At 42.1% G+C, this 27,896-nt stretch overlaps 1 protein-coding gene across 1 annotated transcript; it reads right to left on the bottom strand.

The window, feature by feature from the left end:
- Positions 1-340: 340 nt before the first annotated feature.
- WNT8B (Wnt family member 8B) lies at positions 341-24,701 on the bottom strand. Its single transcript, XM_086679464.1, has 6 exons — positions 24,634-24,701; positions 4,411-4,444; positions 3,481-3,619; positions 2,503-2,628; positions 1,614-1,756; positions 341-1,379 (listed from the first exon to the last, which is right to left on the bottom strand). The coding sequence occupies exons 1-6, from the start codon at positions 24,699-24,701 to the stop codon at positions 834-836; spliced, it is 1,056 nt and encodes a 351-aa protein (XP_086535590.1). The 3' UTR covers positions 341-833.
- Between the last annotated feature and the right edge of the window lie 3,195 nt (positions 24,702-27,896).

The raw sequence follows: 27,896 nt of genomic DNA, 5'->3' as shown, positions 1-27,896 counted from the left end.
CATAGTTCCTAGACACGGGGGGGGGGGGGGGTCTGCCTGGAGCACCTGGGGTGATTGTCTATGAAGGTCTGACTGGCAAAGTCCACTGGAGACGTGTATCACAAGGATGAGGAACACCCTGGTTTCCAGCAAGTGGGCACTCTGGGGTTCCCACTGCTTCCATCTTCAGGCCCTGCCTCTAGGAAACGACCCCCAAAGACATGCTTTCTCCTGCATCAGTTTTGTCACAGTTTTTCTTAAGGGAAAGGAAAAAGGAGAGAGGAAGCATTAGAGATCACTGGGGTGCCTGTCAACAGTTAGCAAGGAGTCAAAAGCATGGAAGGAGCTCTGCAGGAAAAAAAAAAAAAAAAAAAGATGTGGCTATGGTAGAGACCTGGCAGTAGGAAAATGGGGAAATGGCGGGAGGGCAAGAAAATGGGCAAAAGAGAGAAGCAGGGCTTTAGCCTGACCCTGTATATCGGAGAAGTGTTCTTCCGGTTCCCTACGGCTGTATAGGCTAGGTCAGGCGTTAGGGCAGTTAGGAAGGGGAGGAGGAACGCTTATTCTCATCCTAGTCCAAGGAGAATCAGAAGCTCAGAATCTCAGAACTGGGAGCCCTCAGACCTAAGTGTGGCCCGTGAGGATGATGCAGGGTGATGATGGACTGGAGGAGAGCAAAGAGCTAGGAAAGGGGTGGAAAGTGGCAAGCTCTGGAGAGATTGTAGCGTCTCTCCCTCTTGGGATCCCTGGGCAGGGGAATGTGGGGGGGGGGGCAGTTCCCTAGGTTCCTCTATTACTGGGGTCTCTAAAAGAAGCCAAGGACAAATGGGGAAAGGAGGGGAGAAAGGAGACCCTCAGGGCTTTCTCCCGGGTTTGTGCGCCGCGCCCCCCCGCGGCCGCTCGGCGCGGCTGCAGAAGTACTTGGTAACCCGCCGGCGGCACTGCTCACAGCGGACGGCGCAGCACCAGTGGAACTTGCAGTTGCAGCTGGACACGGTCTCGGCACGGCGCTCCTCCACCGCCAGTCCGCAGTCCCCGCAGAGCCGGCGGCAGCTGCGGCGCTCCCAGCGGCCCAGGGCCCGCCCCCGCCGCAGGCACTCTCGGCCTTCGGTGCCCAGCAGTCCTAGCGTTTTGTTCTCCAGGCAGTAGTCCGGGGAGTCCTCCAGGTGCACCAGCTCCCGCGTGGAGATGGAGCGGAAGGTGTCGGCGATGGCGCCGCGGCCGGCCGCACTGTTGCCGGCACCCTGCAGCAGGTCCACCTTGAGAGCCGCGTGGTACTTCTCCTTCAGGTGCGCGCCCACCTCGCGGAACTCAGGCAGCTGCAGCCAGCAGGTCTGCGTGGTGCAGCTGCCGGACACGCCGTGGCACTTACACGTGCGTTTCATGGTGCCCTTCACCGCCTGGGGAGAGAGCTGGAAGTGAGCTGATCGGGGATGAGGCTGGGGGAAGTCTGCCAGGGGCGGTGGGGGGGGAGGGTGAGGGAGGGTTGCTAGGCGTCCAGCTGATTAATCCACGTGGCTGGCCGGCTTGGTGCCTCGTTTTTCCAATCTGTTAAATGAACTGAAGAGCTGTCCGCACCTAGGGCTCATGGTGGATGGAGCCAGTTGCCTAACCCCCAGGGCTGCAGGACTCACCTTACGGCCGGCCTCATTGTTGTGCAGGTTCATGGCGGCCCGGGCATCCTGTCCTGTCTCTAGGGCATCGACGAACTGCTTGGATATTGCCTCTCCGAAGCCCACGTTGTCACTGCAGCCTCCCCACAGCCAGCCTTGGCCCCCTGGAAAAGTGCAAGGGGAGGAAAGGTCGTTGAGCAGGCGGGCTTGGAGCCTCCTAGCTGCTGTTTCTAACTGGATTTGGGGTTGGGCGGGTGCCCTGTCTCCAGATTAGTTTCAGCCCAGATTTGTTTAGGCCACTTTTGGGCTTCCGTTTCCAGCCTCATCCAGTCCCTTGCTCTGGACTCCATGACGTAAATAGTTGCCGAGTGGATTCTCTGCAGGATGCTGGGGTCTCCCTCTACACACAGTGCTTCTGGCCTTCGGGCAGAGTGTTCACGTGCGTGGCCAGCCACTGACATCCACAAAATGGCCCAGGAAAAAGGCGAGCAAAAGTGCCAGCATGGAGCCGGGGAGGCGGCACAATGAAAATAATATGGAACAACAAAGTTGGAAGTTGAGCTGGAGGGCAGAGAGGATGGGAGAGGACAGTAGAGGTAAAGAGTGGGGAGGAAACAGGGACAGGCAACAGAGAATGACACCCCCCTATTTTCAGGGAGTAGAAGGATTGAATCCTCAGGGAGTGTTGTTACTTTATTGTGTTTAAGGAAACCATTCAGTTGGACGAGGGCCCCAAGCTACATTTAGCCTGGTTTGTCACTCTAGGGTTTGGGCTTAAACCAGTTGGCCCTGATTTTCCTCAGATTTAGAAGAACACAATGCTTCTTCACCCCCGCCAAACTACCCACCAGACTTTTCATTCACAGTGAACTTTATGGCCTGCCCTACCCACCGCAGTATCACTACTCACCCAGCTGCCCATTGCGGGAGTCATCACAGCCACAGTTGTCAAAATCCCCGAGGCTGCAGTTTCTAGTCAGAGTGTACATGACCCCAGCAGAGCTGATGGCATGTACAAACGCTGTCTCCCGATTAGCTGGGCAGGAACCAAAAATGGGTGAGTTAGAGGGAGGGGTTGTAACTCAAGGTATCAGTCATGCTGTCTTCCTTTATTATTATAATAAATATAGGATAAATAAATGTATCCTTCCTTCCATCATTATGCCCTCCTTCCCCAGCTCCATCCTATTTCCCCACCTTTATAATGTACCTTACTTCCATGGTCTGCTCCAGCCTTGGTCTCAGCACTATGCTTCTTCCCTCCCATCTTTTCAGGTCACACATTATGACTAGGTGGCTAGATTACTGTTTACATACATGGTTGTAAAGGATTTAGGTGGTGAAGAGCCAGAGGGAGAAATGGGGAAGGAGATGAATCTGAAAGCCAGGTTGTAAAGCGCACAGGCCTATTTCTACCTGGAATACTGAAGTCTAACAGGCACATGCTAGCTAGTCGTGAACTTCTGATTGGCAGCTATTTCATTTACTGACATGGCCACTCTTTAGCTTCTCCATGGGAGGTCAAGTCCAAGTCAGTCCTTGCTTGGCCTGTACCTCTCTGCTGAGCTGCTGAAGGAAGGGGCTAAGAGGCATGAAGAATTATGACACCTACCTACCTCCTGACACTATTTATATTCAGCCAACTGGGAGGCCAACGATGCTATTGGATTGGGGGTGAGGCAGGGTCCATTCATTGGGCAGTGAGGGTGTTGGGAAGAAAGAAAATAAAGCTTTATAAGATGGAGAAGGGACAGAGAAGATCCCAGAGAGAGGACAGAGGCCAGGTTGAGGAACGAGGAAGTAGAAGTAGCAAGGGGTCATCCCTGAAGAGTGGGGCTCTAACCTGTGGCCAGGGGGTCCAGGGAGCTGTGGCCGAGGCTTTCCTTACCACTGCGAAGGCCACTATGGCTGGACAGCTGCAGGGCTCTCTCAGGACAGTTCCACCGGTCCCAGGCAAACTGATACTTGCATTCTTCAATACCACTCTGGGCACCAGCTGCCACACTGCTGGAATATATCAGGTAAGCCTGCGTAGAAACACAAGGGTCAAAATTCAGCCTCTCAGCTGAACTCGGGAGGCATTTGCCCTGTAGTGGCCAAGCACCTCTTTTCCTGCCCACTCTCCCAGCCTTCTAAAATAATGACAGAGTAAGCACTTTAAATTTGCTGTCCCATTTAACATCACAAATAACCTTGTGAAATAGGTACCATTTTTATAGATTAGGAACCTGAGGCTTAGAGAGGTGAAGTAAAGCAATTTGCTCAAGGTCCCACAGGTAGCAGAAGGTAAAAGTAGGAACGAAATTCAGTGTTACCAGACCCTAGACTTCACCAGCCTTTATTCACTATATTATCCTGCTTCTCCAAAATGAGCCCAAATTATATAATTCATGGGTTTTCAGTATTCTCACTCCATTACTGTCTTGGAAAAGAACATTTGGGGGCTGAAAATGGCCTTGGAGATCATGTAGTACGATGCCAGCAGTTTAAAGATGGCAAGCTGCATCCAACCACTGCACCGAGAGGGATGTGTGACTGCAACCTGACACCATGAAAGGCTGTTGACTTTTCTCGCTCTGGAAATTCTGGCCATACATTCAGAATCAATACTCCTGAGTTCTTGCCTTGGCCCTGACACTAGTTTGCTGTGTTCTTTTGGGTGTATCCCTAATCCTCTCTATGCCACAGTTTTTCTGTCTGTAATATATACAGCTAATAAAAAATGTGGACATAATGAAAAGAAATGGACATGTATAGTCTTCAGTCAAGAGGCTAAGATTTAGTGAGTCCAAATAAATCGAAGGACTTTTTTTCTTACCTTTGGACCAGTCATCAGGAAATTGTTCACTGACCTGGAAGAGAGAAAAACCACAGAGCATAATGGAGATGCACCAACTCATTTCTGTTGCCAAGCATTGTAAGGATTACTTCAGCAAACAATTGATAGGAAGAAAGGGAAAATGGTTTTGCCAAGGAAAAATTATGCATAAGGAATCTATTAAAGATAATTCATCTAATAAAAAAGAATATGGGGTCGCCTGGGTGGCTCAGTCAGTGAAGCACCCAACTCTTGATTTCAGCTCGGGTCATGATCTCACAGTTCATGAGCTCAAGCCCCACATCGGGCTCTGTGCTGACAGTGCCCAGAGCCTGCTCGGGGTTCTCTCTCTCCACCTCTCTGTTCCCCTACCCTGCTTGCATGTGTGCGCTCTCTCTGTCTCTCTCAAAATAAATAAAAAAAGAATTTAAAAATATGTACAAAAGGAGCTGACATTATGCTTTCTTTTGGTTTTTAAAATTTCAAATATACCAAAAAAGTTGGAAGTAATATTTGATCATTATTTTGCCATGGAGTGAAAAGAGAGCATAACTCGCTGCAGTGTAGCAGGCTCTGCTCTGAGTACTTTATATGCTGATCTTGTTAAATTCTTCCTTTCTCCACCATCATTATCCCTATTTTTAAATAGGGAATCTGAAACTCAAAAAAGGTAAATAAGTTGTTCAAGCTCACCCAGCTAATAAGTGATCGAAGCGGAATTGAATACAGGTTCATCTGACTCCACAGGACTCTGAGAAGGATAGTTCTCTAATCAAAAAGAGGTAAACAGGGGAATGTCTTTCTGGGGACTGAGTCATAATTAAATTCAAAAAATAAATAATTTGACTCTGGAATCATTTGTTCCTTTCAAAACTGAAAAACGGACTTGCCATTCAACTTAGCAGTTCCACTCTGGACATTTATCTCAGAGAAATGAAGACTTATCTTTATTCAGGAACTTGTGCATGGATGCTTATAACGACTTATTTATGATACCCCAAAACTGGAAACAGCTCAAATATCCTTCGAAGGGTAAGTGGATAAAAATAACTGTGGTACACCCATGCCATGGAGTATTACTCAGTGGTAAAAAAAAAAAAAAAAAAAAAGGAATGGACTACTGATACATTCAATAACTTGGGTGAAATTCAAGGAAATTATACAGAGTGGTCAAAGCCAATCACAAAAGGATACACACTTCATGATTTTATTTATTTATGTAACAATCGTGAAATATGTGATCATAGTGCTGGAGAATAGATTAGTAGTTGCAAGGGGTTAAGGGATGACTGTGGCTATGATGGGGTAACACCAGAGTCTTGCTTGGCTCACAAGGACAATGTCTATGTTAGGCATAATTTGCAAAGAGTTTTGGACATCACCAGGCCAGTCAGAGGCTAGTTCCCATGCCAGAGGGCAGACAGTGTCAGGAAAGAAGAAAAAGCAACAAAACAAAAATCAAGCAGCAGGCGAAAGAGAAAGCTTTGCCATGAGCCCGGGTGAAGAGACACCCTGTGAGAGGATACTAAGTTGGAATCACAGGGAGTGATGGGCGGAGATAGTAGAGGATTCTTCTTTCCTCAAGATCCTACAGATTGTAAAGATTCATATGATACATGGTTGAGCCCAAATGATTAATCAATCAGATTTAACTGAACACCTGCCATGGGACAAGACTGTAGGCATTATGTGGACAGCGTTTCCATAAATTAACATGCTGTTAACTCCTGAGTTATTTGCAGACATATTTGAACCATTATGGCTGACTTACTTCCTCGTAACCAAACTATCCAATATGAAGAAAAGATTTGGAATAGATGTTAACTAGATTTATTGTGATGATCATTTTACAATATGTACATATATTGAATCATTTTGTTGTATATACTTGAAACTAATATAGGCTGACTATATCTCAATAAAAATACTGTGTCCTTGTGGTGAACACCAAAGGAAGAGGATCTTGTTCTTTTTTTTTTAATTAATTTAATTAAATTTAAATTTAATTTATTTTGAGAGAGAGAGTGAACCGGTGTGGGGGACGAGCAGAGAGATGGAGAGAAAGAGAACCCCAAGTGGGTTTCTTGCTGTCAGTGCAGAGCCAGATCCGGGGCTCGATCTCATGAACCACAAGATCATGATGTGAGCATGATGTGAGCAAGAGTAGGATGCTTAACCGAGTAAGCCACCCAGGTGCTCCGAGGATCTTGTTCTTAATTGATGAGACAATCGCAAGATTTCCTACTGGGGAGTAAAATATAACATGCATTACAGAAAGTATGGTGACCATGTAATGTTAGAAAGTGGAAAGAGAGCCAAAGAGGAAGGAATTTAAGTGTTTATATGGGTATTTATTACCTAGGGACAGTTATATGATTGGAGGAAAGATGCTAACAGTGGAAGATAGCAGCGTTTGTTCACTGGGTGGAGCAGCTCTAAAGAACATGGTACAATCAGCATGCTCCTAGACAGAGGCACAAGCTTCCTATTCCCTATATGGACAGTGCTAAGATACTACCCAGATTGAGTGCCATTCAAAGGGTTTGTGCCTTACCCTCTCAGCAATCTCAGACCTTGAACTCTAGACTTGCATGTCCAACTATATTCTTGACATCTCCACTTCAGTGTTTACTGGGCATCTCAACCTTAATACTAAAACTTAACTTCTGATCTTTGCTGCCACCATCCCAAACCTGCTCCTTCTGTAGTCTTCCCCACTTAAGTTCCTCCTTCTAGCTGTCAGAGAAAAATCTTGGAGTCATCTTTGACTCCTTTCTTTCTCTCACATCCCATATTCATTCTGTCATCAAATCCTGCTGACTCCAGCTCAAAATATATTCAGACTCTAATCAGTTCTCAACACCTTCACTGCTATCACCTGGTCCAAGCTATCATTGTCTCTCACTTGGGCTATTGTTAAAAGCCTACTGACTGATTTCCCTGCTTCTACCCTTATTCTCCCACATTTTATTCTCAAAATGATTGGTCCACTTAAAGATTAATCCCTTTTGGGGCGCCTGGGTGGCGCAGTCGGTTGAGCGTCCGACTTCAGCCAGGTCACGATCTCACGGTCCGTGAGTTCGAGCCCCGCGTCGGGCTCTGGGCTGATGGCTCAGAGCCTGGAGCCTGTTTCCGATTCTGTGTCTCCCTCTCTCTCTGCCCCTCGCCCGTTCATGCTCTGTCTCTCTCTGACCCAAAAATAAATAAACATTGAAAAAAAAAATTAAAAAAAAAAAAAGATTAATCCCTTTAGGGGCACCTCGGTGGCTCAGTTGGTTAAGCATCGGATTCTTGATTTTGGCTCAGCTCATAATCTCATGGTTGTGAGATCAAGCCCCATATCAGGCTCCATGCTGGGTGTGGAGCCTGCTTGGGATTCTCTCTCTCCCTCTCCCTCATCTCTGCCCCCCCCAAAATAAATAAGTAAATAAACAAACAAATAAACTCCTTTAAAATATAAATCAAATTTTGCTACTCTCTGCTCAAAATCCTCTAATGATTTACTGTTTCACATACAACAGAAGCCAAACTCTTGTCATAGTTTATAAGGTCCTATGCAATCTGGCCCCCATCAATGCCTAATCTCTTACTACTTTCCCCTTACTTGCTCTGCTCTAGCCACACTGATGTCTTTGTTGTTGCTCCAACACACCAAGCACTCGCCAGCCTCTGGGCCATTGCACTTGCTGTTCTTTCTGCCTGGAATGCTTTTTACTCAGATAGCCACGGAGTTTGTTTCTTCACCTGCATTCAGATTTTAAATCGAATGTGTCTATCAAAACAATAGTCAAACTATGGGACTGTCCGAGCCCAGATGTCCATTGGCTGATGAATGGATAAAGAAGATGTGGCATATATATACACAATGGAATATTAGCCATCAAAAAGAATGAAATCTTGCCCTTTGCAATGACATGGATGGAGCTACAGTGTATTATGCTAAGCAAAATAAGTCAGAGAAAGACAAATACCATAGGATTTCACTCATATATGGAATTTAAGAAATAGATGAACATATGGGGTAGAAGAGAGAGAGACATAAACCATATGAGATACCTTTTTTAAGTTTATTTATTTATTTCGACAGAGGCAGAGACAGAGTGAGTGGGGAAGGGGCAGAGAGAGAGGAAGAAGAGAGAGAATCCCAAGCAGGCTCTGCACTGTCAGCACAGAGCCCAATGTGGGACTTGAACTCATGAAACCTGAGATCATGAGCTGAGCCGAAACTCAGAGTTGGACACTTAACTGACTGAGCCACCCAGGCACCCCCATATAAGACTCTTAATGATAAAGAACAAATAGGGTTGATGGAGAGAGGTGGGTGGGGGATGGGCTAAATAGGTGATGGGTATTACGGAGAGCACTTGTTATGATGAGCACTGGGTGTTGTACATAAGTGATGAATCACTAAATTCTACTCCTGAAACCAATACACTATCTGTTAACTAACTAGAATTTAAATAAAATTAAAAAAAAAAATCGAGTGTGTTATTCACCCTAAAGCTTTCCCTGATCATCCTATTTAAAACTGCAACTCCCCTGGGGTGCCTGGGTGGCTCAGTCGGTTGAGTGTCCGACTTCGGCTCAGGTCATGATCTCACAGTCTGGAGTTCAAGCCCCGTGTCAGGCTCTGTGCTGACAGCTCGGAGCCTGGAACCTGCTTCCGATTCTGTGTCTCCCTCTCTCTCTGCCCCTCCCCCACTCATGCTCTGTCTCTCTGTCTCTCTCTCTTTCTCTGTCAAAAATAAACATTAAAAAAAATTTCAAGTTGCAACTCCCCCATCCTCTTTCTCTGTTTCATAAATTGTATAATTCTATTTATACAAAATGTCCAGAATAGGCAATTCCATAGAAACTGAAAGTAAATTAGCAGTTGCCAGGGGCTGCAGGGAGGCAGAATGGGAAGTGATAGCTAATGGATATGGATGGGGTTTCTTTTTAGGGTGATGAACATGTTCTAACAGTGACTGTAGTGATGGTTGCACAAATTTGTGAATATACCAAAACCCATTGATTTGTACACTTTCAAAGGGTGAATTTTATAATATGTGATATATCTCAGTAAAGCTATCCTGGTATATAAAAATCTTACTCTTAAGTATCTTACTCTTTTTTTTTTTAATTTTTTTAACGTTTATTTATTTATTTTTAATTTTTTTTTTCAACGTTTATTTATTTTTGGGACAGAGAGAGACAGAGCATGAACGGGGCAGGGGCAGAGAGAGAGGGAGACACAGAATCGGAAACAGGCTCCAGGCTCTGAGCCATCAGCCCAGAGCCCGACGCGGGGCTCGAACTCCCAGACCGCGAGATCGTGACCTGGCTGAAGTCGGACGCTTAACCGACTGCGCCACCCAGGCGCCCTATTTATTTTTGAAACAGAGAGAGACACAGCATGAACGGGGGAGGGGCAGAGAGAGAGGGAAACACAGAATCGGAAGCAGGATCCAGGCTCTGAGCCATCAGCCCAGAGCCCGACACGGGGCTCGAACTCACGGACTACGAGATGGTGACCCGAGCTGAAGTCGGACACTTAACCGACTGAGCCACACAGGCACCCCTTAAGTATCTTACTCTTATATTTACTCTTATACTTACTCTTAAGTATCTAGCACAAAAGCCACAACCAGCATTTCCTGAAGACTCACAGCAACTTCTCTCTACCTCACATTAAGGTTTCCCTTTATTCCCTAATACTCGACTACAAGTAGGGGTTGCCTTAATTATCCTTGTATCCCCTCCAGCTCCTAACCCAATGCCTCGAACACAGTAAGTACTCTTTAAACATTGATTGAATTAAATGGATTGAAAAAAAGGATGGATGCATCATCAGAATGAGCAGAAAATTGTAGGATAATAAGGACTGAAAAAGATCTGGGGGAGGGGAGGGGAAAGCAGTCCGGCGAGCCAGTGCTCCCACTATTTTTCCAACATTGTGAGCAGACCACCATGCTGCATTAGCAGATGTATGTACCAGAAGAGCTACAGTCAGTGAGCACGCAGCATATGTACACAGAAGTTGGTGTTATAATCAAAAGTTTTAGCAAAGTCAATCTGACTCACTTAATGTTACGTATAATTGTTATTGTGCTTCATAGTAATTAGACATAAGTGGGAAGCAATTTACATAAATAACTGCAGTCAGTTTTGTTTTTATACTGCCAAATAAAAATTTTATAATTGTTTCTTCTCCTTTTGACAGTCTTCCAGGATATATACTGATACCATGTAAAATTTAATTTCCATCACCCAGCAATAGCTGACATTCATTGAGAACGTCTCTTCTAGAGGAGTGCTTTACCTGTGCCGTCATTTTTTATTTCCATGGCAACCCCATGAGGTACTGTGCTATTTACTGAATGTTTATTCTGTGCACATAAAATACTACTTTAAATGCTTTATGTGTTTTAAGCTCTTATAATTGTCACAACACTTGTATAAGTTAGAAAGGGTTATGTCTTCCATTTTACAGATACAGAAACTGAAAGAGTGATAAGCTAACGTCACACAGCTAGGTAAGTGGCAAATCCAGGATTGGAACCTAGTCAGTGTGATTCTTTTTTTTTTTTTTTTTTTAATATATGAAATTGATTGTCAAATTGGTTTCCATACAACACCCAGTGCTCATCCCAACAGGTGCCCTCCTCAATGCCCATCACCCACCTCCCCTCCCTCCCACCCCCCATCAGCCCTCAGTTTGTTCTCAGTTTTTAAGAGTCTCTTTTGCTTTGGCTCTCTCCCACTCTAACCCCCTTTTTTTTTTTCCTTTTTTTTTCTTTTTTTTCTTTTTCTTTTTCCTTCCCCTCCCCCTCAGTGTGATTCTAAAGCATATATTCCTTCACTGCTACGCTCTCCTGCAACCTGTATTTCTCTCGCTCTTATTCCCACTTGCTAATCCAGGACTCCTTATCCCCGCAAAGTTCTTGATAAGTATTTCTTGGAGGTCTTAGTGATGTTCTGCACACACTCATGAACAAACTCAGTTAGCTATCACATTGTCTCTGCTGCTTTTCCAGTCTTCCATTGCTCTAGCCCTCCCTCTGTATGTCCTGTAGGCCTACAATATCTGCCCATATCTGCCAGGCCTAGGCTCTGCTTTGTCTGGGTATGACCACATCCCCTGGGCACATTTTGGGGGTGGGGAGAACTGTTGCTGCCTAGACTGGGTTCAATGCATAAAAAAAGTAGGAGCATACTACACTAATTCAGGATGTTAACAATGGGGGAAGCTGTGCAGGGGGTGGATATGTGTGGGAACTCTACTTTCTGTTCAGGTTTTCTGTGAACCTAAAACTTCTCCTAAAACAACTATTATTATTATTTTTTAAATACAGGGACAAATGTCTTTTAACCCATTTTAGAGTCTTGCCTTTCCACTTAGGTATCAAAATGCCATTTGTGTACAAGTTCTGATAGGGTTTTAGCAAAGCAGTACTTTCAGGTTTTGCCTGTAACATGCCCCCCTAATCACCCTCCAGCCTTCTTAGTTGGACTAAAACTGAGGAGCTTGCTAACAAACTCCAGTGAGAAGTGTCATTGCTGGATCTTCTCTGTTCCCTTCCCTTAGAGTGAATGCTATCCTGGGAAGACTCCATAGTCACTCCTTTAGATAAACATCTGGAGCCTGCAGCCTCACCAGTTCTCCTGACCTGCCCATATATGTGGAATCCAAGTGGTGGGCCCAGCCTGGAGCCCCGTCAAAGGGTGCTCCTTTCGTTGGGTGCCATCCCTGCAAAGAAATGGGCAATTAAGAAAAAGTATTAACTAGAGTTTCTCTAGTGTTTTGTTGATACCTTTCCTGGGCTCAGCTTTCTGTGACCTCATGCTAAAAACACCTTTATCCACCCAGGAGCGATATCCTTGGCCTATAGCACACTGGCTACTATTGTTTCACCCATACTATTGTTCCATAGGCATGGAACCTCTTCCATCCCTATAACGACTCCCTGAAGAATAAGCACCAGTGCACTTTCTGATTTTAGGAAAGACTCTTTATTACCTTGGGAGCTGGCATTTTCCATTGCCCCAAGAGCAAATACCTGGGGCTGCAGTCTGACCAGATAAGCAAGATAATTCTTCAATGAGATTCTGACTGAAGCTAGCCCTGCCCTTGTCCCCAGATGCCTGAAGAAGTTGGCTGTGGTGAAAGCATCTACCCAAATCTGCTCCTGGCCTTTCTGTGAGTCCCAGTGGTGAAGGGTGTAAGCAACAACCATACTCCACCAATTCCCTATAACAGTCAGGTGGCCATAGTGCCTGACCTAGATAGGACTGGATTCTTTCCCTACGTCCTGTCTCCTGGTGTCAGTCTTGCTTTAGCTTTTTTCTTTTTTTTAAGTGTTCCATCAGTCTAGGATGATGGGGTGCAAACTTTAGTGGTATATGTCAAACTGTGAAATCTGAATAAGCTTTATGGATGTGTTAGTAGAGTTATAACATGTTAACACTGGAGGAGGCTATGGAAAGGGTACATAGGACTTCCCTGTGCATTTCTTCGCAAATTTCTGTAAATCTATAAAATTTTATTTATATAAAATACATTTATGATTTAAATATATAAAGTATAAACATATATATAAATATATACAAATAAAATGTTACATACTTACATGACCTGAGGTGCCAAAGATTTGGAGAATAGACTTTAGTATAAGCATTTGAAAATTAATCCACACGTGGTAGCTGGTAGAGTCCATGAGAATCATCTGGGAAATTTCTTAAACATGAAGATTCTTGAGCCCCAGCTCCAGAAACTCTTGTTGAGCAGTGGTGATGGGGGAAATGGATGGAAGGAATCTGTATGTACACATTCCTGAGATGGTCCTCAGAGTCCACTTTGAGAAACACTGGTCCAGAGGGTGAAGAGGGAGGTGCCCCAAAGCATCTAACACCTAAGTAATAATTTGAGGGCTCGGGAAGCTCAAATTATTGTTTTAATTTTCTGGGAAATGGCTGCTATAACTGTACCAGTAACAAATCGGGGGGCATTCTCTTCTTTTGTTTCTGGATTGAGTACCTCTGGTTCTGGCAGCTCTCAAAGCTCTCTGGTCACTGCCTTGAGGGGCTGGGTCTTTGTGCTGAGTGTTAAAATCATGGGGATCTCTTTCCTTCCCTGTAGTTTTTCTTGGTACTGTAGTTTCCCCCCCCTAGCAATTATAACCGACCTGTTTATGCTTCTCTTCTTCGTACCAGGAATAAAATATATTGGGAGTGGAAAGTGCCCAAAAGATTCTGAGTGTTGGTCTAGGGGCCATCTGTCCTCTAGGAAACATGCTATCTGCCTCCACTCATGGAAGTCTTCACTACCATAGCTATTATTTAATATTCTTAGACCACCTCCATGTTCTTGTCATCAACCCATTGTCATCAGCGAGTCCATAATTCAGTCTTTGGTTTGTGCTTTTTCCTACGTCTAATGCCATCTCATCCTTCTTCCAAGTTAATGTACCAAAGGTAGGAATTTGGGGGAGAAATCATCTCTCTATCATTCCTTCTCAGCTCTGATAATAATGTTTCACTGTAAGTACCTCCCTTCTGCTGTCACTTGTTCCAGTCTAGGCTGGTTAGCTGAGTCATGTCCTTCTGTCAGGCTTTCACTACCTTCTGCCCAGCTCCCCTCACGTCAACATTTATGAGTTCTTTCCCCCTCGTTTCAATGTGTGTTTAAGTCCTAGCTATTCTCTTATTTACTAAATGTTTTTTCAATTCTTGTTAACCATCCAGATACAGATGCATTTGTAGTTTTGAAGCTATGGGTAACGCTAAAGCAGAACCCTGTGGATTATCATTTTCCCATTGCTCCTCTGCTCTATGGACCTTCCAACCTTGCAACAATTCAGTGGCCATAATCGGCCACAATCTAATCACCAAAATTCTTTGATGTAAGGCAGTAGAGCTCCTCAAACAACCGCAGCGTTCAGCATTATGCAGTTTCCCTTGGGGCTATATTGCCTCCTGAATTGCCTATCCCTCAGTCAGCCTGACCACCAGCAAAACTTTTTCCAAAGTTGCTGAGACAGAATGGGACAGACTTTGGATCAACCCAAATACAAATGCCATAGCTTCTCTTTTAGCTCTTGGAAAGTCTCCAAGTTTGTTTTGTTTGTGTTTTCTCACCTAACATTTATGATCCTTAGGCCCATACACTCTAATTTTCCAAGCTCCCCTTCATTTGATACCATTTGAAGAAATTTATTTTACCTCCTTAGGAAGTTCACAGAAAATTGCAAGTTCCCATTCTCTGGTAGTTACGCCTAATTGTGGATGAGCAGTTTAAACCGCTATCCAATTAGTTTCAACAATTTCTCCCTATGTGGGGGCATTTTCCGAACCCGCCTAGCCCACGAGGCCACCTGTAGCACATCACATTCCATAGTTTCCCATTTAGCAGCCGCGATGAGAGCACATGCCTGATTCTGTAGAGCCTGCGACACAGATGGGCACAGGACCAGCAGGACCCAGCACCATGCTATCTTCAGGCTTACTTCTTCCTTTGCATGGCCAGGACCTTGTTACGAGGTCAAGTTCATGTTCTGGACTCCATCTCCCCTCAGTATGAGAGTCCTGTCTCAGTGAAGAACTCAGTCCCACTCAGCAAGCTTCTTCCAGGCCAGCCTCACTAGTTTGCCAAGTGTACCCTGAGGCATTTGAATCCCAGTGGTTAACATAGTAGCTTAGATTTAAGTTAGGATTCCCTTCTTTCCTTCCCCACCATATTTCTTAAAAAGCAAAGGCTTCGAATATGAACCTCCAGAATTTAGTGTTTTCTTCTCAGGGTCCAAAACTTTCATCTCAGTGCCATCTGACCCCTCCTTTGTTCTGCCTCCTTCACTTTCCCCATAGATCTTTGAATAATAGGGTTGGCTTCTCCCTACCCTTTAATCTCATCCTTCAAGGTCCATAAAAAATCTCTGGGTCCTGAAGCTCTAGCCGGCCTACTTCAGGAGAGACCATCTGATCACTACAGCTTGGGCTGAGAGCCCAGGCAAGGAGAAAAGGGGCAGATGCAGGTCTCCATCTGGTGGCCTGGCACAGAGAGGGAACGAGAAGAGGGTAGAAAGGGCAAGAGGAGGATCCAGAGCAGGAGAGCTGCCTGGAGCTGTAGCTAGAAGGTGCTTCAGTGAAGCAACTTCTCCTAGAATAAGTGCGTGACAGCCAGCTTTTCACCTCACAGAACTCTCAAGATGCTTCGGGCCAGCGAGAGCCCAAAGACAGTCGTTTCTCAGCAGGCTTCCTTGTGCTTCTCTCCATCCTCTACGGCATCTGACCCACAGAACATGTATGCAGCAGCATACACACACACAGATCTACGCACACACACCGTTACACAGAAGGCGGGCTTTACTAACGACTGTGAAATACATCCCCTCAGTTCTAAGTTGATCACTGCCCCCTCTGACAATACACAAGCATATTTAAGCCAGGAGCAATTCGCTGTATGATTAGAAAGAATGAAGTTTGAGATGCAAAATTTTTTTTTAAAGGGTGAACAGCATGACTAATTCTTATCCACTGTAAAGTACAGGTAATCAAAATCAGGCTCTTTCCCAGTTTGCTAGAGGAAGGGATTAGGAAGTAGAAGGCACAGATACCTGAAGTCTTGAGGGGAAGAGAAGTACCCAGAATTTCAAAGACAAGTTGCCTCCTCCTTAAAAATTTATCAAGAGGGGACAAAGGTGATATTGGTGTTGAGATCTGTTTGGTACAACAAAGGAACAGAAGCGAGATTACAGCGAATGAACAGTTATGAAATGAAAACAGAAGCAGCCAGTGTAGACTCACTGCAGGCGAGCATGCCATTGAAAGGGAAGAAAGAGGGGCGCCTGGGTGGCGCAGTCGGTTAAGCGTCCGACTTCAGCCAGGTCACGATCTCGCGGTCCGTGAGTTCGAGCCCCGCGTCGGGCTCTGGGCTGATGGCTCGGAGCCTGGAGCCTGTTTCCGATTCTGTGTCTCCCTCTCTCTCTGCCCCTCCCCCGTTCATGCTCTGTCTCTCTCTGTCCCAAAAATAAATAAAAACGTTGAAAAAAAAAATTTTTTTTTTAAAAAAAAGAAAGGGAAGAAAGACAGGACTGCAATGAGGACTGGGGCCAAGTGAAGGCTTTTTCCAGGATAAATATTTTTTAAAAATTAAGGAATGTGTAGTTTTTGTCACATCCCCATATCTATGTCCTTGATTTAAACTCCATCTCTTTGGAGTAAACTCCATCCAGGTCTGTAAATAATTCTCGAACTGTTTTTTATAAACATGAATTTTCCATATTATAATGCAGGGCCCTAAAAAATATTTTTAAAAAGTCTTGTAACCCACTTAGCTAAAAAAAAAAAAAAAAGGTTAAACAGATGCATCAGTTTTAGTAGGTTTTAGTAGTAGTCATGTTAAAATTTACAGTAAAATCCCACATTATCTCAAATCCAGCCCCTGCCAAATAATTGCTGGCAAAGACCGTAGAGTAGCTGACGGGACAACTGTGTATCACAGGTCTCTGCAAAACAATCCCGGGCAGTCTTTCCCGAGCAAATCACCAGTTTTCAAGGGATAATCTTTTCCTCTGAAACTAAAATGTCATTTGTATTCCAGGATATTTTATAAAGTGACGGGCTGTCTCTCCTTGTCCTCATTTCCTTCCTTCTTTATGTATTGTGGCAAACTCTGCTGAGAAACACTCAGCTACAAAAAAAGAGCTTCAACACTTAGCATTTAAATGAGGACTCTAACTGGGAATGCGCTGTACTCATTCTCTGTTCTGTGGTCTCTAAGTGAAAGCTGCTAAGGGACAGCTCAAGCCACTGCTCCCAGAAAGCCTGGGATCACAGGAACCTCTTCCAGGATCATTATGCAGGCAGAGAATTTTGTTTTGTTTGTTGATCTTGTTACTTTGATCCCTGTAGTATAGACTTTGGAGAATATTCGTGTTCTCGGTTGCATTGATGGATATAATACTAGTTTATTTCAGGATGAAGAAGGTAGGCATATATGATAACTCTACAAATTATCCTACAAAAAACTAGATGAACAGTTAAAGGTGAGAAAATTGACAGGTTTTTGAACTTTAGTGCCATTTTACTATTTAATGGAATTAAATCTTAATAGATGGTAAACATATTCTGTCCTCAATCTAAGCCAACTATCAATTTCTGTTGTCTTTGCTAATCAGCCACAGCTCAAACGGAAATAAATTTAAATATATATTTGAATGAATTTTCTCTTTTCACAAGTTATTATTCTCGATTTCTCTCCCTAAGGGTGGCCAGTCATATCTGTATGATGTTCTCCAAGATTCACTCTAATCTCTGGCTCTAGATCTCTCAGACATGACATAGGAGATTTCTTTTCCTATTCCTCTTCTTCCAAGTTTGAAGCATTTAGTATTTGGAATATTTAGACACAGAGAAATATATGCAGTTGAAAACGTTACTCAAGTATACATGAAGCAAGATTGGCTAGTGGTTGATGACAGTTGAAGCAGAGTTATAGGGGATTCCATTGTATATGCTGTTCTCTCTGGAAATTTTCCATAATGTAAAATTAAACAATACACTCCTTCTGAAACAATAATGTCCAAAAGCTAGGCTCCTCCAGACACCTTGGATTAATGGGAAGAAATGTCAGACAGGATAGTATGGTTCATTATGTATTATCTCGGCTATCAGTATGGAATGGAATCTTTAAAGTCAGATATGTGAACCTGAAGAGCCTGAGTAAGAGAAAAGAACTGAGCTTTATGGCAGCAAAAGAGAATTCATTTTGAATGAAGGAGAAATTTCTCACTATGCAGGGTGGTGTAAGCTTGGCCTAGAGAAACATAAGAATCTCATCTATGGACTTGTACAGAAAGACTGAACTACTGGCCCACTTACAGGGCCTTATGGAGACTACTGGAACATAGCCTCATACTGTGCTGGTTCCAGAGGATGTATAGTTGGGAAAACAACCAATTAAGAAAAGTGAATTCGGATTGGTCAGATAATGGTGAATTTAAGTGATCCCCTTATAGTCTGATTGCTCTTGGCCTGGACCGTGGTCCTTCATGTTGTGACCATCCTTCCTTCTCTGTCTGGCACTCCAATTTTCTGCGAATTTTTAATGATGTTCACAGTGGTCTGATATACATTTAGAAGTCTGGCATTAAGAAACAAAAGCTTGTACCTGACTAGCATTTTTATTTTAAAAGATATTGGTTCTGGTAGCTTATTTAAGTTATCTCTTACATTTATTTATCCATAGAATTTATATTTTTTCATTCTATTATCTCATTCCTTTCATCTCACTGAAAACTCTGACCTAAGAAGTGTACAGAGAAATGATATGATCAATAACAAGGGCCTACAATAAAGATTGAGAAAAACAAACCCATAAAAGCTTGGCTTATAATGAGACTAGAGAGTCTGTCCAAAGTGGATGGTAGTTTCTTTTGAGAGGCCCTCGGAGTGTAGGTATATTTCAATGGGAGGCAATGGGGAATGTTATTTATGTGAACCAAGCTCAGAGTTTCCCCCAGGCTAGTCTTTTACGTAGGATAAAAAATCTGCTTTCTGAAAAGTGAGGGTTTAGCCTAAGAAAAATTATATTGACTTCTCTCTCTAAGCCCTATGAATTCTCTGCCTTTCTGATGGAGATAAAGAAAAGAGCCTTTCTTTCTTTCCTTCTTTCCTTCCTTCCTTCCTTCCTTCCTTCCTTCCTTCCTTCCTTCCTTCCTTCCAGACCAACATTTATTTTCTACATATCCCCATCACTTGCTTGAATTGGGGATCTTAGGGAATTTGTTTTTACCACTGGCCATTATTTTGAATGTAAGGGCGATCAAAAGGCAAAGGAACTTTAAAGATTCTAAATATCTATTTAAAAGCTGTGAAATGAAAAATGATGAAAAATGGCGGACACCACAATAATTCTTGGACTCCTGGAGATCCTAAGACGTGCTACAAAAATGGGTCTTTATCCTTAGGAAAATATAGCCAGAGCTAGCTCTCTTATACTATACATAAAATCTTAATATCAGAGGCAGTACAGATGGTATTGATACTACAGATGGTAAAGATACTTTTTGAATGATCTCCAAAGAAGCACAAGCCCACTATGTTGAAAAGAACAGGTAAGTTGGGGTTTCTGGCAAAAGATAGTACTTGATGCGTCTAATCCAAATCAAACCTGCAGGTAGTTTTCAGTGAGATGAAAGGAATGAAATAATATAAATTCTATCGATAAACAAATGTAAGAGATAATTTAAATAAGCTCTCAGAACCAATATCTTTTAAAATAAAAATACTAGTCAGGTATAAGCTTTTGTTTCTTAATGCCAGACTTCTGTGTATCAGACTACTGTGCACATCATTAAAAATTCACAGAAAATTGGGGTGCCAGACAGAGAAGGAAGGACAGTCACAACATGAAGGACCACAGTCCAGTGCTCTGGTGACTGTGGTACAAATGTGGGCAGGTCAAAGAAAGCAAGGTCCCATCTGAAGCAGGATGGCTTACTGGCTAAAGGTAGTGAGTGGTGTAGATTCAGATTCCTGTCTCATCACTGACAGACTTTGTGTCTTTGGCGAGTTACACAGTGAGTGTGAAGTAAATGTTGGTTCACATTATTTTATTCCTGAGTATCGATTTTGTTCCAGGATATGGGGCAGAGTTACCCTTTTCCAGAAGATTATAGCAATCCAAAAGGAAGGACTTCAGTAAGCCAGGGAACTTTCTACTTTTAAACTAGCAAATATGAAATTGCTCTATTCTGGGAACCTACTTAGGAAAGTTTAAGCTTAAATTACGTTTAAAGTTTCCTGTCATGGTTCTTCCCTTATGTAAAATAGTTTGCATGCATTGGTCAGTTCAAAACACGCTCATTAATAGGGCGTAGTGGTTCAGCATGGGGCCTCCACAACCATGTTTTCTGTGTTCAAATTCCATCTGGTTCATTACTAGTTAGGTGATCTTGCCAAGTTATTTTAAGATCTCTGGGCCTCAGTTCCCTCATCTGTAAAGTGGAGATGACCCTAGCATGTACTTCAGAGGATGGGGGTAAGGATTTGTAAAGCACTTACAACGTGCCTGCCTACAGAGCAGGTTACTCATTGTTACAATTGTGGTTAATTTCCACCTAAGAGACACAATGATAAATGAGGTAAGGTGTCTGATCCTAGAAGAGTTTCTGGGCTAGTGAAGAAGACAGATTCAAAAGCAAATTTTCAATAAAATGTACTAAGTGCCTTAATGGCTTAACCTGATGCTGGATATATGGGGGTGGGGGCGGGGGGAAGGAGAGGTAGCTAATTTAACCTGGGAAGACTTCCAGGAGGAGAGAATACGTAAACTAAGTCTTCAAAGATGGGTAGATGGCAAGGTTCTAGTGGAATCTTTGGAATCTTTCAGCCAAAAACCATTTCACCCAAAATGTGAGCAAATAAAATTGTTTCTAAATGTCCTGATTTTAAAATAATAACAATAACAATAATAATAATAATAATAATAATAAACATCCAGCAGATTAAGAGAATTTGATCATATCAGTTGAAAAAGAAAAAAATCAAAGAGTAAATGGAGCCCAGGAAAAGGGATTTTTATTAATAGTCCCCAAAGAAAATAGCATTACCCAATATATAGCATGAAACCAATTGTCCCAGCAAAGAAGTAAACTTTTTCCTCAGAAGAGAGAGGGTTTGGATCGAAACTCTTTTCCTTCTGATCCGTTTTTAATATCCCCATTTACATAATATCACAAAAAAGAGATCCTTATTTGTGTCATATTATCACACATGCACACACACACACACACACACACGCACAATAGAGATGCATTATGGAGCATCTGCCTTATTGCTTATACAAACTGGTTTCATAAGAAAAGCTGTAATGAAGTGTCTCTTCTCAGGACTTCTTAGCCTTTGTAGATGATGATGATGATGGTGGTGGTGGTGGTGATACTAATAAATATTATTAGCTAATTATTTTTAGCTAACTAATTGTTATTCATGGAGAAAATATAGAGACTCTGAAAGCAAAACTGTAGGGCTAAAGTTGTTGACAAATCAATGACAGAACTGGAAGTTAAACTTCTGTGATCCTGTCTCAAGCCCTTAGAAGGACTTTCAACGGTGCAGCTGCTAACTTCATCCCCCTGAGTTACCCCACAAACCCCAAGCTTTTTCATGGATTATGAATTTTTTTACTGATCAGAAAAGCTATTAGGATGTGATTCTTTGATATTGGCACATTATTTTCCAAATTCCAAAGCAATTTTTCACTTACCTTTTATTTCCCTAACTTCAGAGATTCCCAGCCTCTGTGAGGATGAGAATTCCTTTTTAATGTAACAAAGTTTATAGTGCAGCTTCACTTGATTGCACTTATCCTTTTTGTATCTGTTGGTGGGAAAAACTTAACAGAAACTTAACATGGCAACCAGTTATCATGAATTCAGTAATTTTAAGTGTATATCTTATTGTTCATAATATACATTTGAAAAATAGTAGCACATGTATGTGGAGAACAATAATTTTAGCTATAGATGATGCTTGGGGAGAATATGGATTCAAGACAGCCCCCTAAAATAACTGAAGCCCTTGCTGATCAGGGGCTCTGCACGTCATTATCAGATGAAATTTCAAGAGCCATAGAAGGGTTGCTCTAAATACATAAATGTAGAGAACCAAGGGATGATGTATTTCAAAAGGTGCCTTAAAACCCAAAGATTTTCGATGAATTCTTGCTCTACTGTAGACAAGAAATGAACCCTGTTTAAATCCTTTGGAAAGAAGTGGAGGCAGTGACTTTTGCAAAGAATGAGAGCAGAGCCATAGTTAACCTCCATGTTCTAGTGAGTATATCTTTCTGATTTGGTCATCAAGTTGAGGGGGTGGGAGAGAGAGAGAGAAGAAATGGACAGAACAGGGCAAAACCTAGGATCATTATGAGACATCATTTGGAGTAAAATGAAGAACACAGTTAAAACAAACAAACAAACATGTTCTAGGCCTGATCATTCCAGATGAGTATGTATACTGGAAAATGAAAAGTCAGATTGGTTCATCTTCGGCCACCATTATAACCATCACCGTCTGCTTGGCTGTATCACGCACTCCCATTCTCTCTTTTGCGGGGAGCCATTAAGATTCGGGAAAACAAATTCAAACAAAAGCTTTTTTTCTCAAGGTACCAAAGGATAATTCTCAGAATTGTCCCAACAAGAAGAAACTGTGGAGAATGCTTGTTTTTCCCCCTCCAGTCATCTCACTTTGAAAGTCTAGCAAAACTGCATGTCGTAAATGAATGTCATCTTTATTTTCTCCTTTCAAGCCTAGGAGTTTCTGTTGATGGACTTTTTTTTTTGACAGTAATTTCAGGCAAGCCTACAATTGAACAGCCAAGCAGAAATTATGGTTCTCTATTTGTTAAATGCTTTTGAGGTCCTTACATAAAAGGCTGATAATGAAGTATTAAGAGAGACATCGGAAAGGCTGCGGTTGGTCAAATTTCTCTGCATGGCACAAAGGGGAAGGTGACCTTATGCAGAACCCTGATAGTTCCATTATAAGAAGAATCAAGATTTAACGTTAAATTTAAAAATCACTCTTCAAATGCTACCAAAACCAGACTCTTGACAAAGTATAAATGTTTAATTCAAATTGGGGCTTATGGAGAAAAAGCAATTAAAATCTAATTGCATTATAGAGGAGATTTGTACATTTTCTCCTCAAAGTCAGGCAAGGCGAGAAGGGGTTCTTAAACCCTGTTTTTAAATTAGAACTTTCTTTCACATCTCTTTTTTCTTTTTTTCTTTTTAAATCCGGACACTTGAATTTGGACAGACAAGCAACCCAGCCACCTTTCAGTGTGGCTGTGTCAGTATCGGAATGAAATGAACATGACCCCCTCCAGCAGGGAAGGAACACACAGTAAAGGTATTTTTTATAGAACAATTCTTCACACTGCCCTGGTGACTGGGGAAAGGAATCTCGTGTTTCTCTTTTGCTGATACTGAATCAGCTGAAGAATACCATGAACATCAGTAGAAATGCTCTGAAATAGTCTCTGCTCCCTTTTGTCTTTTTGTTCTCATGAGGGGGAAAAAAGAGAGACTTTTTTTTTGAACATGAAATATTTAACTTAAATGCCAATTAAAAATTGACCAATTATTTGGCAGTTCATTTTGTAATCAGAAGTGTTACAAATTATTGCCTTAACTTGCAAATAATTATATTTATTTGACATATTTCTTAGCAACTTTCCAATAAAGATGGCTATATTCATTTATGATAAGAATACATTCTTGGCACAGGAAGCTGATTTCAACAAAGAAATCCCTATCCTTGCTTCCTCAACAGTTTATGGAATGATTGGATTCATACCTTGGTTAAACAGATGGTCAAAATGCAAACTGATAGAGACTGAGCTTATGTATCTCAATTGGGGAGAGACTCCAAACACATAGCAATGTAGCAACATGCACTTCCCAGGTCTTTCTTCTATATGTTATTACGTAGTTACTTGTTAACATTTCCATGTATAGATACTTTATGTGGTTTCCAAGAGCTAAATGAAACTGACCATAAAATCGTCTATCATTTGTGCAATTGTTTATAGTTTCCAAAACACTTTTAAAAACACTGCCCCATTTTCTGAGCAATTTAGCAATATTTGTAAATTGTATAGGTTACATAAATCTGTAGAAAGTTTAGCTTTCTAAAATATTTCATTTCAAACGTGTTTGTTAACCCAATACCAACTCAACAGATCAAGTGAATTTTTATCTCTAAGACATGATGGTATGAGCAGTTACTTAGAATATTCTGAAAAAAAAAAGTTATGTCAGAAAGTGCAAAACAAGGTCCCATCGCATTTTGTCTCCAGCCTTCACCTCAAAGATCAGAATCAAACACAGTAGAACTTGCTTTGAACCACCTTCCTTTTTCCACAATGCTGACATCAGGATTTGGTTTAAAAAAAAAAAAAAAAAGGCTACTGTCCATTTTCCCCAAAACCACTTAGAATATTTGTGGTACAGCAGCTTATTAATCTATTTTTTAATCTATTCATTTATTGATCAGGGTCCTAAAGATTTACTGAAATCAGCCATAAATTTAGAAAGAGCCCCTACTCCATAGAACAGTTTTTCCTAGGAGAGATCCCAAGTATTCCTACATTTCGGGAAATGAGGAAGAACTCTCTCTCATAGACGGCATACATTTACCTGGTCCCAGTCCCAGGTGGGAGTCCAGGTTACTCACCAGGTGTGGCCGATTCGGAGGATACAGGTGAAAAGGAAGATGAACACAGGAGGCTTCACAAGCAACATAATCCTCTGGAGCAACAGAAATAGAAAATTCTAAAAAACGCGGGAGACAGAGAAGATGGGGAAATATTCTCCTTGTGGTAGTGGGATGGAATTCTCCTCAAGCCCCAACTTCCGTGGTGTGTAAGCGATCCCAAACAGAGTTGAAGGGATGTGAAATGGAGCTGCCAAACGTCCAAAGAAGAGATTATCTACTTAATTAAAGTGTTTTTTTCCCCTCTAAGTCCTTCAGCCAATCAGAACTCAAGTGCCAGAGAAAGATTGAGTCGATCAAAAGAACACTCCAGGATCCTCCCAGACAAATGCAGAAGAAGGAGACGAGGAAAAGGGGACAAAGAGAGGAACACGGAGAAAGAGGACAAAGAAAGAAGAGGGGGGGAGGAAAAGAGACATAGCAAATCCCCTCCACAGAATCAGCGCTTGGAGTTTCTCTCCTCCCTCTTGCCGAGGCCCTCCCGCCCCACCACAACCTCCCCCACCCATGCACACTCGCCCGCAGACACGGACACACGGAGAGGAGGGCCTGGTCCCCAAGGGGATTTAGAAGGGACTGTGCTTTCCCTGTTGTCCTTTGTAGGGCTTTGAGACTTAATCTGCATTCAGAGTAGCTTTCCTCAGAGAAAAATATACCATGTACTACTGGGTGAACCTCAGCCCTCTGATCTGAGAATGTGGGGATTCAACCCAACCACCTCTGTAAGTTAGAAAGAAGCTTAGGGAACTTTAGGGAACCTGGTGGTTTCTTCCTTTCAACTTTTCCATAGAACACTTCCTTGTTGAACAACCTATCCCATTCTCAACCCCACGCTAGCCATCATGGACATTTTAAAAAAACAAAACATGATTTCTGCCCCAAAGACATTTACAGTCCAGTAAGGTGGTAATATAAGAATGTAATTTCATAAGGTATTAAGTTGCTACAAACTGACTATAAATCACATAGGCTTATTTGGGGAAGGTTTGCTAAAGAAGATAGAATTTGAACTTCAAAGAGGGGTAGAGATTTCAATAGGCAGCCAAATCCCTACCCACTCAGGCTCTGGTGGTGAAGCCAGTGGGACACCGAGGCTTCTTGCTCACACATCTCTGAGTTGCTGTCCCTTCTGTTCACTAGGGAGGAAGCATCGGCTCCGTCACTGTTCAGGGGTCCTCAGAAGGCCTCCAACTTACTTCCACATGCCACATCTTCTGCTTTGACACTCACATCACCTTTCCCTAGAGCTCCCCAGAGTCAATGGTCTGTCTTTGCTCTCTTCCTTTTTATCCCTGTGGCTCTTACTTAAGAACTCTCTCTGGCCAGATCTACACTGGCAAATGTAACTGGAAAATAAAGAATTATCAGATTAATTCATTGTCAGATTATTCAGGCTGGATGATTTAAGGCTCTTGATCTGAATATTCTGACTCGGTAATTTTATGGTCCACTTGGAATCTTCCGGACCAGGCCTTTATTTGGGATTCCCAACGGTGAGATGAGCTTAGTTGGTTTTGATTCCCACTAAATTTTAGGTCCTTCACTCCCTCTTCTTTTCCCCCTCAGCTTTATTGAGGTATGATTGACAGATAAAAATTGTATAAGTTTAAGGTGTACAATGCGATGGTGTGATAAATGTATATATTGTGAAATGATGGCCACAATCAAGTTAATTCACACATCCATCACCTCACATGGTTATCGTGTGTGTGTGTGTGTGTGTGTGTGTGTGTGTGTGTTGAGAACGATTAAGATCTACTGTCTTAGTAAATTTCAAGCACACAATACAGCATTATTATTAACATCACCATATAGTACATTAGATCCCCAGAGCTTATTCATCTTATGACTGAAAGTTCATACTCTCTGTAGGTCTTTCTGTCTTTTGTCATTCAGAGAAGGTAGCAGCCTATTTAAGACCTAGAGTCAAGTCCTAGGAAGGTAAAGAGTAATGACTACTGAATTTCAATCTTGACTTCTTGGCTGACGACAATAGTGACGGGGTTCTCTCCATTTACTTGACTAGGGAATTAATTCCCAGGGGATGGAAAAACTTGTAGGAGGTAGAACAGACTTGGGCGACTTTTATGTGAATAAAGAGTTTCTTGATGCACTCCCCCACTACCTCAGAATTTTTTCCCACAAAGGGAAAATTTAATATCCTTATTTTTGTATGAAATTAATGCATTCTCACTGTAAAAACTTAAACATGACAAAAAAGTTTAAAGAGCGCAAATCCTGATGACCCACCTCCTACTCTGCACTTCAGTGTAACCACTGTTAGGTTTTAGATGGTCTTTTAGGCTTTAAAATACACATAATTGAATACAAATATGTATGTAAAAATTTTCACCCAAATTATATAGATTATTTTTTTGCAGGTTGCTTTTCTCATTTAATAATATATTATGCTGCTTTCTATATTAGGGCCTAAATACCTCTCTCTCTCTCTCTCTCTCTCTTTTTTAAGGAGCGGGATTATATAAATTTTCATATATATAAATTGTCAGCATTCTTATTTTGCTGAATATTTGGGGGTTGTTTTCAGCTTAGCAAAAGAATTGCCAACTTCTAAATTTAATCTAATTTGGACTTAAGTGTTGCTGTGTTTGTTTTTTTTCATGGTTATATTTTATTTACTTTTTCTTTAAGTGTTGCCACTTTTATCACCTTGATACTAGAGAATAGAGTTATCCCAGTGTCTTAGATACGATGGATTATATATAAAGTTATGAGTTCCATAAACTTTGTGTTTGTTTTCAACTTTATAGCCTTCTTTTTTTCTTTTCATATCTCTTGATCCCCTTTACCTATTTCCCCCATCCTCCCAGCCCCCTTCCCTCTGGCAACCACAAATACAGTTTGTTCCCTGTATTTGAGTCTGTTTCTGGTTTATTTGTTTGTTATGGTTTTTTTTAATAACCTTCTTTTCTGAAATTGAGATATAATTGACATATAACCTCCTGTGAGTTTAAGGTGTATAATGTGTTGATCTGATACACTAGTATAATTAGCATTGTAGTGTTAGCTAACACCTCTATCATTTCACATAATTATCATTTCTTCTTTTGGTGAAAACAATTAAAACCTAGTCTCTTAGCAAGTTTGAAGCATATATAATTTTCTTAATCTCTCATCTCCAAATCCTAGCTCTGGAGTTTCCTCTTGATGTCCTTAAATCAAGGGTTCTATGAAAAAATAAATTACATTTGCATTGTTCCTCT

This window comes from Puma concolor, chromosome D2, assembly GCF_028749965.1.
Source record: "Puma concolor isolate L17-30 chromosome D2, mPumCon1.1.hap2, whole genome shotgun sequence".
NCBI lineage: Eukaryota > Metazoa > Chordata > Mammalia > Carnivora > Felidae > Puma > Puma concolor.
This window is presented reverse-complemented; position numbering and strand designations above follow the sequence as displayed.